The following is a 15,069-nucleotide window of genomic DNA, read 5'->3' as shown; positions in this document are numbered from 1 at the left end:
GTTTCAAAAACATGAAAAGATGGAAATGAGCAACCAGAGAAGATATTACCCAAAACTTAGCAAGAAATCAGTAAAAAGCACAAGATAAAATAAAAATAAAATATTTTTTAAAAAGAAAATTGCATGGAAAATGTGCTTAAAATTATAATAATTTCATAACATGATTTTAAATAGGTGTTATGATAATTAGAAATAAATATAGTTTTTCCCTTGCTTTTTCTCTTTTATCCCTAGACATTTTCCGCCAGAATTTTTTTTGTTTGTTTTTTTTTTAAGAATACATTTAAAAATCTACAAATTTCTTGCAAATTGTGGAACATTTCTTACCAAGTTGCTCTTTCTTCTCTATGTTTTTAAAAGAAATCCCACCAATGTGCTCATAGCTCCAAATGCTTAAATACTTGTGAAAGGCGTCTGAAAACAGCACAAAAAAGCGCTGTCGCTCAAGGTTTCAAAGGGTTAAATATACCAAAATTAATAGAGAGCTCAATTATGTTAACTGTATGTTAAGTAGCCTTAGAGGTTTACACTTTAGAGAGTGTTATTTTGGACAGAGCCAGGCTGTTTCCAGTCTTCGTGCTAAGCTTAGTTTCGTATTTAGCGTTCAGGCACGCGAGCGGCATCAATCTTGTTTTTTTAGCTCTCGGTAAGAAAACAAACAGGCGCATTTCCTTCGAGGTCGAGCTGTTCCTTTTAAAATGTGAGCTAGAAAACGAGAAAAAGTAACAGACTGTGTGATGTCCTTGTAAAAAAACTGATGACTTATTTTCTTAAGACAGACGTCGTCACACTCACTGACCGTCACTTAAGAGTTAAATACTCAGTTAAAGATCCCCAAAAAACCGATGCCACTGCTTAAATACATATACTTCTTAAATTAACCTTTTCTACTTAAAAGTTCATATGATATGTTTGGTGGGTCGAGATGATGGTTTTTGTGTGTGTGTGTGTGTGTGTGTGTGTGTGTGTGTGTGTGTGTGTGTGTGTGTGTGTGTGTGTGTGTGTGTGTGTGTGTGTGTGTGTGTGTGCAGGGACGACGGGGTCTCCGGTACAGTTTCTGCTAAACTTAAATTAAAAACACAGTTGGAATTGATAAAGTACATTCAGTCTCTTTCACACTATCGGCGGGAGAATCTGTTCTTGAAAGCTTTGATAGTTTTGGCCATCATGGGGGCGATTTCTGCGAGAGGAGGAACCACAAAATCGTTTGTGAGATTTTAAAGAATTTCAACACAACTGGCTTTTTTCATGATCGTTAACTGAAGCGAGTCAACACACACACACACACACACTTACTTTTGACCTGAGGCTTGTCCCGAGCGACAGGTCCTGGTCCTCCTCCTCCTGGTCCTCCTCCTCCGCCTCCTCCTCCTCCTCCTGCTGAGGAACGAGACAAGCTGGTAGATGGGTTATTTTGGGAGGAAGAGGAGCGGCTTGATTCGCCAGAGTAATCTGTGCTAGCTGGTCTTATTCTGAAAGATAGAAGAAGAGAAAATAAATCTGTGACGGTGCTGAATGTAAAGTGAAATGATGCAAACACCAAGAAGTGCAGAAAATACACGATGAACTTCATTTTAAATATGTATCGAAGTTGCAACTAATAATTAGTTTTATTTTTTTCCTATTAACTGAATTGTCATGTAGTCTATAAACTATAGAAAATCAGTTAATTCGCACATTTAAAAAGCTGTAAACAAAGATTTTTTTTTTCTTGGAAAACTGCATCTTTTTTTCTCTTTTCTTTCTTTAAATGGATGATTTGATAATAATCAAATAACTTTCTGCTGATCGACAAATCGATTAATCTACTAACCGAGCACTTGATTCCAAAATGACTTTGAGGAAACTATTTTTTGGTTTAAAGGCTGATTAATTAGATTATATATGTTTAAAAATACTGTCCTTAAAAAGTAAAAAAGATGAAAATAATTTTGAAATTGCAACATGATGGATAAAACACAGAAAAAGGGGGCCGGGGCATTTGCTGTTGCTCAAAAGGGCAGAAAACCTAGCAGAATTAAAATGATACAAAAATCTGCATAGTATCCTTTTAAAGTTTTAAATATGGACATGCAGAATATTTTGTCCACAGTGAGCATCACTAGTTCACAGTAAGTGGATTTCTTGAATCCACGTGTGTCACCATTACTGGTGAAATTACAGTAAACAAAAAATGTATCTAATTTAAATTACAGAAATATGCACGTTTAATTTTAAAAACGTAGATTTGTATGTACACAGCAGGCAAGTCCACTAAATAGGACAGTAGGACATCCATAAAAACATTTAAATTAGCATAATCACCAAATATTTCATCCAGATCTGTGACATAATAAGGAGGGGAGTGGAAAAACAGATCAACTCCCCTGATAAACTGTAAATCCAGCCTTGGAAAAAAAGGGAATTCCTAAATATATAAATCCTCCATGTTTCTCAACAGAGTCACTTCAGCAGCAAATTCACGTCATAAACCTCGAATATCAAATATGTCGCCGGATGGGATACTGACTTGATGGGAGCTGCAGCTGCGGTGGAGGCGGCTGACGAACCGCTGATGGTACCGAACTTCTCCTGACGGCGGCGAACGTCACGTGGCGGCTTGGCGACAGAATTCACAAACGCCATCTTCACCTGACGCCCTGCCGGGACAAAAACAACACTCACACTAAGTAACTAACCCTCTAAAACCTGGAATAAACGCTTCACCCCAAAATGAACGATGCATAGTTTTCCTCTCACCTGTAGTGCTATTCATCGATTTAAATTGTTTTAGTGTGAGTTGCCGTGTTGGAGATTTCAGTCCTAGAGATGTTTGCCGTCTATCCAAAATAATAAAACTAGATGGCACTCGTGAAAATATGTATTGTTTATTTTTGGGAGAACGGTTCCTTTAATAATTAAACTTCAACATCAATTGATGACACTTTTATAGAAATTAAAGAAATTAAACCATTTTTGTCGTTTTCTACTGCTCATTAATCCTTTGAAACATGGGCAAACTGACCTGAAGAAGGCAATGAGCAAAAAAAGAAGAAATGACCCTAAAATTAGCAAGAAATAAGTAAAAAAATAAATAAAATAAAAAGGAAATAAATAAATAAATAAAAAAGGAAATGACCGACAAATGTGCTTAAAATTATTACAATTCTGTAACATGATTTAAAACATGTAATTATGATAATTAGTTATAAATATAGTTTTCCCTAAATCTAATTATTTCTTGAAATTTGTGGAACATTTCTGACAAAGTTGCTTATTGTCTTTTTTGCTTTGTTTTTGAAAGGAAGTCGCCGATTTGCTAAAGGTTAAATTTTTAAACACTTGTGAACGGCGTCTGAAAGCAGCACAAGAGACGTGACGTCACTCCAGGTTTTAAAGGGTTAACATAACACAAAAGTGACTCCTACCTTTCGGCTTGTTGGCGTGAGCGGAGGAGATGTTCTGGGTGAGCAGCCTCAGCCGCTCCTCGCGCTCGTCGTGCAGCCTCAGGTACATCTCCCTCCACGACTCGTACTCCTGAGGAGTCTCGCGTTTAAAGTCCCGCTGACAGTGACGCATCCACAGCTCGTCAGATTCCTCCGTGAACCACTGAAACGAGAGGGAATAAAATCAAATACACTGTGCTCGTTTTGTTTTGGGTTTTTTTGTCATTAGGGAGATAAATTATTGCTTTGCTTTCTTTGGTTATGTTGTGCTTATATGTTATTTTTGGCTTTTATTTAATCTATTATAAGACTGTAAATAAATAAACGTAAATACATTTTTATTGTAGATAAAAACCTCCATTGTTAAATCTCAGCAGTCTGTGGCTGCTGGGGACTTGGGCGAGATACATGCTTTTTATCTTTTCTTTTATTGATCTTTCAGTCCTCACAAGTATAGTCCAATGTGTGTGTGTGTGTGTGTGTGTGTGTTACCTGGTTGCTCTGCTCGATGCGAAACAGCTGCTCTGGCGTGCATCGCTCCAGCACCGGCTCCAGGATCTCAAACGGGACTCCTCCCACCTCGGCGATGGCTGAAAGAGCACAGAGGCATCGGACAGTCACACCTGAGCGCTTGTGTTTGTTTGTTTTAACCACCTTAAGACAACAGACGGGTGGAGAGGGAAGCGACTGCAGAGGAGTACATATTGACTCTCAAATATTGGTCTGGTGATCGTAAAGGCTTCCTTTTTGTCTTCTGTGCTTGGTGGTGAGCCAGCACTTCTGTCACGTGTATTTAACCCTCTGAAACAACAACAGAGCAAACTGTTTTGATTTCCTTCAAAAACACAAGGAGAAGGCGACAAGCAGCTCAAGACATGGTTCAAAAATTAGCAAAAAAATTGTTAAAAAAAAAAAAAAAAAGAAACCCCTTGAAAATTGACAAACCAAAAAAGTAACGAAACATGAAAATTACCATCATAAAAGTGCTGACAAAAAATGTTTTAAAAAAAGTATTTCTTTTTATGTTTTTCATTATATATTTTTTCCTCTAACATAATTTTAAATACAAAATTATTATAATTTAGAATATTTTTGGGGAACTTTTCCCCTATTTTTTTAGGGGGAATTTTCTAATAATCTTCCTATTAAAAAAAAAAAAGAAGTCATTTTCTCATCATTTTTTACCTATTTTATTTTGCTATTTCTGGGACATTTCTTGCCTAGTTGGTCATTGCTTTTTTTCCCCATGTTTTTGAAAAAAATCAAACCAACTTGCTTTCAAAGACTCAAATAGCCTGTGAGCGGCAGCACAAGAAAAATGTTATCAATCCAGGTTTTAAGGGGTTAATGTATAATAAAACATCACTGTAAATACATTGTTGAGCTTATTCTACATGTTTGTGTCAACACCGTTATAGTGCCACCTGCTGGAAGACTCAGTGACTGTTTTTGATTTTCGTGGCTGCTAATGTGATGATAAGAGAAGATCGAGCAGCTCCACTCACAGTCGATGTTGTTCTGCAGCACACGGATGCACTGCTCGTACAGAGTCATCATCCTGGGCAAGTAGGCCGTCTTTGATCCCGAGTAGACCACCATCTTAGAGTTGAATCTCTTCCCTGTGAACCCGGCGTCCTCCTCGTCGTTGCAGACGGGAACTGAAAGTGTAAGTCAGAGAGTGTGACACACAGCAGGGCAGGATGAACTCAGATATGGTGACACTGACAAGAAAGAAAAAAAAAAACAAGAAAAACTAGATTACAACTGGTACAAATGCAAAATAAAAATGCACCCGTTTCAACATGTCAAGGCTACAATCCGATATTTGACAACAAAATTCTGTTCAGCTGCGTCTGAGTGAGCCAGAAGCCTCCAGGAAAGGCGGGTTATTATTTAAACTGCACAATTTAGCAACTGAGTGAGTCATTGTGCGTCACGAACAAAGTGAATCAACTAATGCGCTGATCTGGAAATTAATATCTCTGCTGAGACATTTTGTTGACGTTTTTTATTTAATGTTTTTAGGTCAAGTCTTTTATGAATTTTACGGTGAAACTGAAGGCAAATTCTCACATTTGTGGACAATAAAGTTTTCATAATTTGTAAGTGTAATTCACTGTTGTTTTTGACCCAAGTAGCCACAAACTGAGTGTGTTTTTCAGGAATGGATTTAGTGATTTTGGGGCTCACCCTTTCTCGAACTGGAAACACTGGTATCAGTAATGGTGGGAGAAAAGTTTTTGTAAAAGCCACTTAATCACATATTAAATATATAATATATCACATTCACGTTTTTACGACAGTTTCTGTATATTTTGACTGGTGTATAATAGTAGACTAAGCTAAAGATGCGTTTTCATTTTCATTACTGCTTATATTACATCTTGTAGTATGCAGGTTGAGTTATGTACCACAGAAGCATCACTCCAGGCGTGACCTGCTCCAAAAACGCCTTGGAAACGTTTCTTGAAAAACCGCTGGGAGTGCCTGTGAAGCAGAGCTGCGTGCACGTGGCCAAAAATGACAACCGGTGCGACTTCGTGCATTTTGAATCTGTTAGTGTTATTGCGTTTTTGTGTTTTTTATCTTACCTTCTGATTATTATCATTTGTAAACTTTCTTGCCATTTTCTTCGTTATGCCTTCATGTATCTCTCTTTATCTCTCTTTGAAGCACTTTGAGCTGCATGCCATGTATGATATGTGCTATAAATAAAACTTTATTATACGTATTTTTATTAATTCTTTGTCTTACATGTGTATACTTGCAGGAAACCTGATTACACATATAAATGGCCAAGGTATCGGTGAAATGTAGCCAGGGATATTTGGCTTCTGTAATCCCTTTGCACCAGTTACCGAGTTTCTTGTTCATGTGATGTTTAAGAAATCAGGTCACAGTAGAAAGTTTATTGTAACCCTGAAACTGAAACACAACGCCCTGCACGTTACTCACAACTCTGAACAGAAATTCTTCGGACTGAAGCAACGTCAGCAAGAAAATACAGGACACAGTGAAGGAAATCTTGACCAGAAGTGAAAATTCCTCCATGAAATATTAGAAATGCGTGATATGAATATTATGTTGGACATAATATCAGTTCTTGAAGCTGTGAAATGATGGTTTATCACGGTTTAGAGGAAGGAACTATGATGTTTCATAAAAAAAGACATGAAACTTTAAGATGAGGACGCTACCTTTCCGTCTCTGAGGGGACAGCGGTGTGACGTCGATGGAGGGCAGAGGTCTGTAATTCGGCTGAATTGCTGGCAGAGGGATTTCGGGGAGAGTCGGAACAGCGTCGACTACCTGAAAACGACATAAAACATTAACATTAACAGACAGGATGTGATAAAAACTCCTCTTTTTGTCGCCGCTGCTGTTCTCACCTTCTTGCGTTTCTCCGGTGCTGCCGAGCTGGAGCCTGAATGTGACCTCTTGGTGCTCTGCGTGCCGTTAGCCTTGCTGCTCTTGGAGGAAGAGGAGGATGAGGAGGGTGCGGGCGGAGGGGTGCGTGAACGATGGGAGGACGACGTGGAGGAGGAGTGAGAGGGTCGACTGTGTGACGAGGATGACGATGATGATGGCTTCTTCTTCTTCTTGACAGGCGTCGGGGCGTCATATGTGAGGAAAGACTCAAAGGACATGGTGTGAGTCTCGTAGTCCTCCTCCTCCTCTTTGGGTGGAGAGTCCTTCGGTGCCCGTGGTCGCCCTGGAAACACAAATGGAAAAGTTAGACCATGCAGTGAATCATGGGAAATCCCCAGCCAAGTCCACATTGACTGACATCTAGAAGAAGGTGGTAAAACCTTTTAAAATGTTTGCCGGCTGCCAAACACATTCTCATTAACTTAACTGATTATTTGGACATAAAATGTCATAAAAAAGTGAAAAAGGCCATCAAAAGTATAAATATTTGGAGCTTTTTGTAGTGTGCCTATGTGGAATAAACTACAGTTAGAAACCAAATAATGTAAAAATATCAGTTTGAAAAGATGCACAAAAATCAAATTTCTGCGAGATACATATATGAGTGAGGGGAATGTGCAGCACGCTAATAATGTTACTGTTGTCACTGGATTTCTTTTTTTGGGGGTAAAGCATAAACAGTGGTTTAGATGTGCAGGTAGACACTTGTGCGGAGAGTTGTTTTATAAGACTAATTGTGTAATTATGGGTTAAAATAATAATAACAACAACAAAAAAAAAAAAATAATTTACAGCAATTTGGGGTTCAGTATTTTGCCCATAGCCGGGGTTTAAAATGCCAATCTCTCTACAATCTCGAAAAAAACCCCAAAAATGTTTTCTTTCCCACACAGACAGCAGAGGGTAATCTGTTACTTTACTATAATTCATATAAACGCACCGTGGTAAAACATCTCTTGTTGAAGTGTTCGCCTCTCTAAGGTCAAAGCAATCACTCACGGTTGTCATTTGCTGTCAGCAGAGTCACTTAATATACAGATTTTATCTCAATTAGCCGGTACAGGATGTTCCTCTGCTGCGGCCACAGTTTGTCGGCTTATGACACAGAAACATGTTTTCTGGTGCACAGAACTGCACGTTTAATCATTGCATGAACACATTATCATTGATTCGGCTCCTAAGGTTTATGAAATGCAATCGTACTGTCAGCTTTATGTTTGAAAGTGCTGCTCTGGAGCATCAAAATAAATGCAAAGAGTTCATATAAGCTGTCTGTAACAGAGGTTATCGACCTTCTTTACGTCAAGGACCTCTTAATTGACACACATTAGATCACAAACCAAAATTTGATAAGATTTTGCTGCAGGGACCTCCGTCTGAAAATATTTTGGCTGTTAGAAAAACTGAATTTTATGTCAAATACAGCTGAGGAGAGATCGGTGGAGGAAGTGAAAGCTGTGATCAGAATCGTTGGACAGATTGGACTCACTTTTATGGTGAATGACAAAGTGAAAACAAACTAAAGGTCGACAGATTATCTGCCTGGCTGATGTTCGAGGCCGATATTTGGCATTTTGTCAATAAACTGTATCAGTGTTTCAGTTTCATGATTGCAGATCAAATAATTAATTAAAAAGTGCATAAAAAGTGTCAGCATGGGAGGAACTTTTATTTTGTAGAACCTCAGGGAGTTGTTTTTCTTTAAATTTTCACTTGTCTATTTGATGTTGAAAAACCTCCTAACTGACGCTGTTTTCTGACATATACTGCAAATGAATCCAGTCTTATTATTTACAAACTTTGCAATCAACAGAAATCAACGTCTATTGTATGAGCCAAAATATGAGAATAAGTTCATTTAAAATGTATAAAAAAATAATTTTCAGACATTGCATAGAACATAGTTATGTCTGTATAACTTTAAAAGGATGAAAATGTTTAAGGATAAAAATAAATGCATGTTGAACTGCAGTGTGTTTGAGCAGAAAGCTGCATGAGGCACGGGAGCGCAACGAGTGACTGAGTGTAATTTAATCGTTTTTTAGTAAACTGGATTACATCTCCCGTCATTTGGTCAGACTGAAGTTTCTGTTCTGGCTTCATTAGAAACGCCACTACATCTGTACTGTCTCATAATTCGTCCACGCCACGAAAAAACAGGACAATGACTGCTGATGTCTCCGAGGAGTCTCTGGTGTGACAGAGAGTCTTCGACAAACACAAAGTGAACACAAACGCACTCACCCTCGTCTCCTCCTCTCTTTTTCTCCTCCCTCTTACTCTCATGTGTGGAGGACTTTTTGCTGTGCTTTGCAGACTTCTGTACTGGACTCTGCTGCCTCTCTCTGTCTGCGCTGCGTTTCTTCGCCTCACCTCCTCCTCCTCCTCCTCCTCCTCCTCCTCCTCCTCGATCGCTGCTCATCTGTGCATGGCGTTGCCGCCGCTCCTCGTCTCTGTCCCTGTTTTTGTCACCATGGGAACCGTGGTGGTGGTTCTTGTTGGGCTCTTTGTTTGGTTTGGAGTGGCGGACCTCTTTGCGAGGAGGAGGAGGAGGAGGAGGACTCGGCTCAGGTTCAGGTTCTGGGCTCTCGTACTCGTCCGACTGGTAGCCTCCTCGCTGTGGAGGGCTGTACTGCTCGTGTTGAGGAGGTGAGGGCGAGTAGTTCGTGTTATAGCCTCTCTCCTCCTCCTCCTCCTCCTCCTCCTCCTCTTCCATGTAGGAGGGCTCCTCCTCAGGGGAGGGTTCCCGGGTGCGTCTGTGTCCTCCTCCTCCACCGCCTGACTCCGGGGCCCGAGAGTGTGTGTGTGGCCGCGGTGCCTCTTTGACGTGGCTGTTGGTGGGTCTGAGGGAGAAACACACACACAGAGTCACAAAACTGTCCGACTCAACTGAAGCACTTCAAAATAAACCTGATGCACCAGCCACAACAACTCTGAACTTATGTTGCTTTTATTTATTTCCTGTTAACATGGAAGAGCTCTTATTTTGAAGAGACAGTAGACAGGTGGTAAAAAAAAAAAAAGACTAGAAGGAAACAGTAACATTAAGAGGATCTATCTCTAATAAAAGGCAAAAACCCCAAAAAATAATCTTAAAAAAAAAAAAAACACACAGGAAAAGGTAATGAGCAACAAAAGAAATGACCCCAAAAGTCAACAAAAAATACAGTGAAAAGTGTAATTCAACATTACCTGAAAATTTGACCAAAAAAAGCGAGAATGATCTGAATTTTTTTTTAATTCTAAGACTAATTGTGATAATTATGAATATATTTCACTGGTTATATTTCCTTTGTTTTTTAAAAAAAGTCGTCCACGTCTACCAGTCTCTTTTTTTGGCTTCTCTCTTGTTTACTATGCTGATAATACTGTTTTTATTTTAAGAATTTTTAAGAATCTTACCAAACTAACAATGTGAGTAGCACGTCCGTACTGACAAAAGTTTTCACATTTATATTTGTATGCGTTTTCTAAGCAGCTAACTTACATTATCTCCAGCAGGTAGCCTTCAACACGTTTTTTTACATCTAAAAAACTTCTATAAAAATGAACTGCATGATAACTAGGCCTCTAAGACTGGACTTAATTTGTTAAAATGCAGAGCCACACTGGGCTCGTGAAAGAGACTGGGCGAGAGAACAACCTGGACCCCAGTTAATCTGTAATTTAGGGTTTACAAGTGGACATTGCACCTCTGTTGTACACTGCAGACACAAAGACAAACAGTGCACCGGCACAGATGAGAGCTGAAGCACGGAGCTGTTTCACGCCGGGGCACAGGTGTGCAGACGTACCTGTCTGCAGACTGAGGAACCAGTTTCTTCCATTTAGCTACGAGGCCTTTTGCCACCTCACCAGCAAGTTTGTGTTTCCTAAAAGAGTTCACAGTCTTCCCAACTCCAGTTTCCTACGAGACAGAGCAAAACAAAGTGAAAACAAGGACACCGATCGTTTTTTCTTCTTCCATCCAAGTCCTCCACACATAACAAAATGAATAAAATCTTGTTTAAATGTGTATTTCAAACCTAAAAGTCTTATTTTATGTATATCACTTAAAAAGAGTATCGGTATATTTTGCATGTGATTTGACTTTTACAGCTGTTGTATCTTCGGCAGCTTCAGCCGAGTGATCTGATTGGTCAGAAACATGTCGAGGCTGTGCTGATAATGGCTATAAATCGCTGCTGACAGACAGAAAAAGCTGACTCGGCAAAACATTTTTGTTCCCAAGAAAAGCTTTTCTCAGAGTTCAACCACTGTCTTATGTTGCTTTTTCACTGGAGCAGTGAAAAACGAAATGTTTTGCTAAAAGAGCTCAAAATCTGAAACAGATTTTCTACCGATCTTGGCAGCTTAAAACTGTTTCACCACTGCAGCGTAACTTTTTCATGGCGGACGTTTAACTTTGGAAATCAAAGGGGATCCTTACCACCAGTATGTCCACAGTCATTGGAAGTTCCCCCAGTCTTTTGAAAGTCTTAAGCAGCTGGAAAAACAACAGAAAAACTTCAGTTGGACACATTTTTAGTATCAATAATATAAAAGAGCTCTAAACAGTGTGACTAATAATGAAGATTAATGAGCGATGAATCATCATTTCAATCAAATATCCTCGGGGCCACTTTTGCAAAATGACCAGCAGCCAGTTAATGAACAAACATTAATAGTTTTAATATGAATAATTAGGGACTCTCCTCTGGCACGTTTTTAAACTAACAAGCTCTATTTGGGTGCTTTTTATGCACTCTGGCACCATATATACAATCAAAGTATAATTAAAAAAATAAATGTATATATTTAGAGCATGGACAGAGTGGATTAGTTGCACGGACAGACAGCAGCGGAGAGCTGGTTTAAAAGATTGACAGTGTATTGATGGGTAACAACAGGACAGGAGTGAGAATAGACAAGCAGTTTGCTTCTTCCTACTCCTTTTCGGACATGACACGTAAATCTATAATACTTATTGTTTGTTTTTTACATAAACATTGATTTGTTATTTTTTTTATTAAATCATATTTTTTATTTGTATTTTTTTAATGTTTTAAATAAAGTATAATTAATTAAGTCCAATTCAATTCAGTATATATACATAATAGATATTTTATTTATTTATTTACTCACTTATGTAATAGTCGGCTGGCCACCCTGAACCCTATTAGCTGTAAGCGAGTATCACGACCCTATAGTATGATATATAGAGATATATAAAGATACTGACATAATATTACAGCGATAAATCATATGCTCTTTATTGTCTTTTTGTACTTGGATATGAAGACAGGAGAGGATGTGACACAGCAGTTTTTTTGTGGTTAGAATAAACAACTAAACAAATAAATAAATAATCACCATGATAATAAAGGAAGGATGCATGTGTCATAAGTCTACTTGTAGCTGCACTTTGATATGACTTTACTAAAAACAAACATTTAAGTTGGTTGGTAATTATTTAATTTTAAAGCATGCTCACATATCTGCAGATTCACATTTCAGTTTCAAGCTCTCCTTTCAGCATGCTTTACATGACAATAATCTTAAATGTGCACTCTTTTTGTTCACATTTTTTGTCGTATAAAACAGTCCCCTGATAAAGACATTACACCTGGAGATCGAGGATCTCTTTCTGACCTTTTAATTATCAGAAAAATTAAAATAAACAGCAGAGTCTGTGATTCACGGTGGGAAAAGCAGCATGTAGCAGCCCTGCGTCACGGACACTGAATGGTAACGTGGCCTAACGGGGCCGGGCTGCGCTCAAACCCGCTCAGCTGAGTTTTCACCATTTATTATAAAATCATAACTTATAGTGACCCCATTAAAGCGTCTGTTAACCAAACCGACCACAAACATCCTGCCCGCTTTGTTTTGGGAGGTTACATTTGAGCAGTGAAAGTAAACAAAGGGGCGGTCGGACTCTGTAAATTATTATCTCTGTGCTTCTAATTTTAAACATCTAACGAGCACACACACGTGCAGCGACGCGCAGCTGCTGCATTAAGGTGAATTAAATAAATCAGTGTGACATTAGAGGCCTGAGGTCGGTGTTTACTGTCAGGACTTTAACGTTAGTTAGCTAAAAGGCTAACGGCTACTCTGGCCTCTGGAGTTTCGTTACAGGATAAATTACAGTGTGGTTAATTTTACTATTTTAATAACACAAAAGGTGTCTATGAGCGGCTGTTAAACCGAGCAGACAGGTGTTAAAATGAGCTAAAAACAAGCGTTAAAGAAGTACGTTATAACAAGTTAAAACCCCTTAATTATCGTGACGTCCACATGTTGTGTTCAAATGCTGTCGGAAATATTGAAATCCCAAAGTGAGCACCAAGAATCATATCTAAATCTACTCAACGAAGTCTTTTTTTTTTTACATTCATTTATTTCATGTATCATTCTAAAATATTAAACTACTTTAAAAAATATTTTAAAAAATACAGTATGAAGTTTTAGTTATATCTAGTGGTGAATTAGACTCAACTAAAAAGATAATAATAATGATACTAATAATAATGAAGATTGTGTAAAATGTTTTAAATAATTTAAAAAACAAGAACATAAATAACAATATCAATGATTGTTGGAGATGAGTGAGCTACAGGCCTTTAGGTTGATATCAATGAAAGAATGTTTCTATGAAAATAAAATATGTAGTCAGCTTCTCTCACATGCATAAATAAAATATGGATTTATTATGAGTAACAGTTAAGAAAACACAAATATTTACTGATATAGCCTGCACAAATTCAAATACTTGCAAAAGTTTACAAAGCCAAATATTGAACTAAAACTGCGAAGGAAATGACATTTCTTAATTTTTATCTTTGAGTGTATTCTAAAAGTGGTGAAGTAACATAGAACAAACTCCCAAAAATCTGAAACTCTGTTTTTTTTTACTTTTTTTTTTTTATCAAGGGTGAAGCCTTCTCTCTTTGCTGCTGCCTTTTATTAAACTAAATATTACCTTCATTAATCTTCATACGCTCTATTATAACTTCTAATATTTTCTAACTGTCATAGGTTTTAGCAGGCTTTTAATTACATTTAATGTCCTTTTTCTGAACTGTATTGTTTGCATATCTTGCATCTCTATGCTTTTGATTTTTATGTATGCTTGTTGCCTAAAAAGGTAACAAGAAACATGTGAAACAAATCAGAAAAAGCTGTAAAGTAAAATGAACTGTCAGTGAGTAAATAAGTAAACAAAATAAAGACAGAAAAAACAGGGAAACAGCAAGAAAAACGCATTAAAAAAATAAATATTCACTTTTGATTGCACATTTAAAGCTGATTACATTAAAATATATTTAGCATCTTATTCATGATATTCCCCTTTCCTTTTATTATTCTTTTTTACTAATTAAGAATATTTCTGAAAAACAACAAATTATTTTAAAAATAATTACTAAATTGTAATTATATATTTAAAGCTATTTACATTTATTTTTCTGCACATTTATTCAAGATATTTCCTTTCATCTTTCGTTTTTCCAATTTCCTTATCTTTTTTTGTTTACTACTGTTCCATATTTCCATATATTTGCTAATTCCTTGCTAATTTAGGGTATTTTTTGTGATAATTCTCATTGCCTTCCTCCCATGTGTTTGTCAGAGAGTGTCGATAAGGTCAAAATCATGATAAAATTGATTTCAGTCATGATATGTCATGATTTTTGTTCCAGTCTCGTGTTTACCACGAAACCATCTGATTTATAAATATAACAACTCCTAAATAAAACAGCTGCAGTTTCAGATCGGCTGTATTCTGTATTTCGGATCAAAATAAAACAGTAAAAAGCTGTTTTGGGTGAAATGTTTTCAGATGTCGGAGCCGGACGGAGGCCCTCAAACGCCGCATTTAAAAACCGATGCGACTTCCAGAGAAGTGCCGTGGCCGCGGCTCCGTCTCGAGCCCCGCGGACAAACCGTCGCATTTCGGGACACAGCCGGTGCTAAACACCGAGTCGGCCCGTCCCCACCCACGCAGAGGTTACCTTTCGGGGCTCCGGATTCTCCAGGAGCCGGGACTGAAGTCTGTCCACTGTTTCCAGCAGTTCCTCCGCCATGTTTACTGCTGGTACCCTGTCGCCCGGAAACGACTTCATCCTGAAACGGAACCGCGAAAAAAACCGAGAGGTTCCGCTCGTTTAGTGACTCCTACCGCGAGGACGAGTCGTTTAAAGACGTTTAAAAAATACCACATCGTGCGTAACTA

General features: G+C 38.0%; 1 protein-coding gene across 1 annotated transcript; it reads right to left on the bottom strand.

The window, feature by feature from the left end:
- Positions 1-290: 290 nt before the first annotated feature.
- eloa (elongin A) lies at positions 291-14,980 on the bottom strand. The gene is made up of 12 exons (XM_042507101.1): positions 14,849-14,980; positions 11,284-11,340; positions 10,649-10,761; positions 9,099-9,697; positions 6,815-7,137; positions 6,623-6,734; positions 4,931-5,083; positions 3,918-4,015; positions 3,408-3,588; positions 2,510-2,639; positions 1,297-1,472; positions 291-1,180 (listed from the first exon to the last, which is right to left on the bottom strand). Exons 1-12 carry the CDS (start codon positions 14,957-14,959, stop codon positions 1,119-1,121), a joined length of 2,115 nt encoding a protein of 704 aa, XP_042363035.1. The 5' UTR covers positions 14,960-14,980; the 3' UTR covers positions 291-1,118.
- Positions 14,981-15,069: the final 89 nt, after the last annotated feature.

Source organism: Plectropomus leopardus, chromosome 18 (genome assembly GCF_008729295.1).
Source record: "Plectropomus leopardus isolate mb chromosome 18, YSFRI_Pleo_2.0, whole genome shotgun sequence".
Classification (NCBI taxonomy): Eukaryota; Metazoa; Chordata; class Actinopteri; order Perciformes; family Serranidae; genus Plectropomus; species Plectropomus leopardus.
Note: the sequence above shows the minus strand (reverse complement) of the source record. Positions and strands in the feature narration are given on the sequence as shown.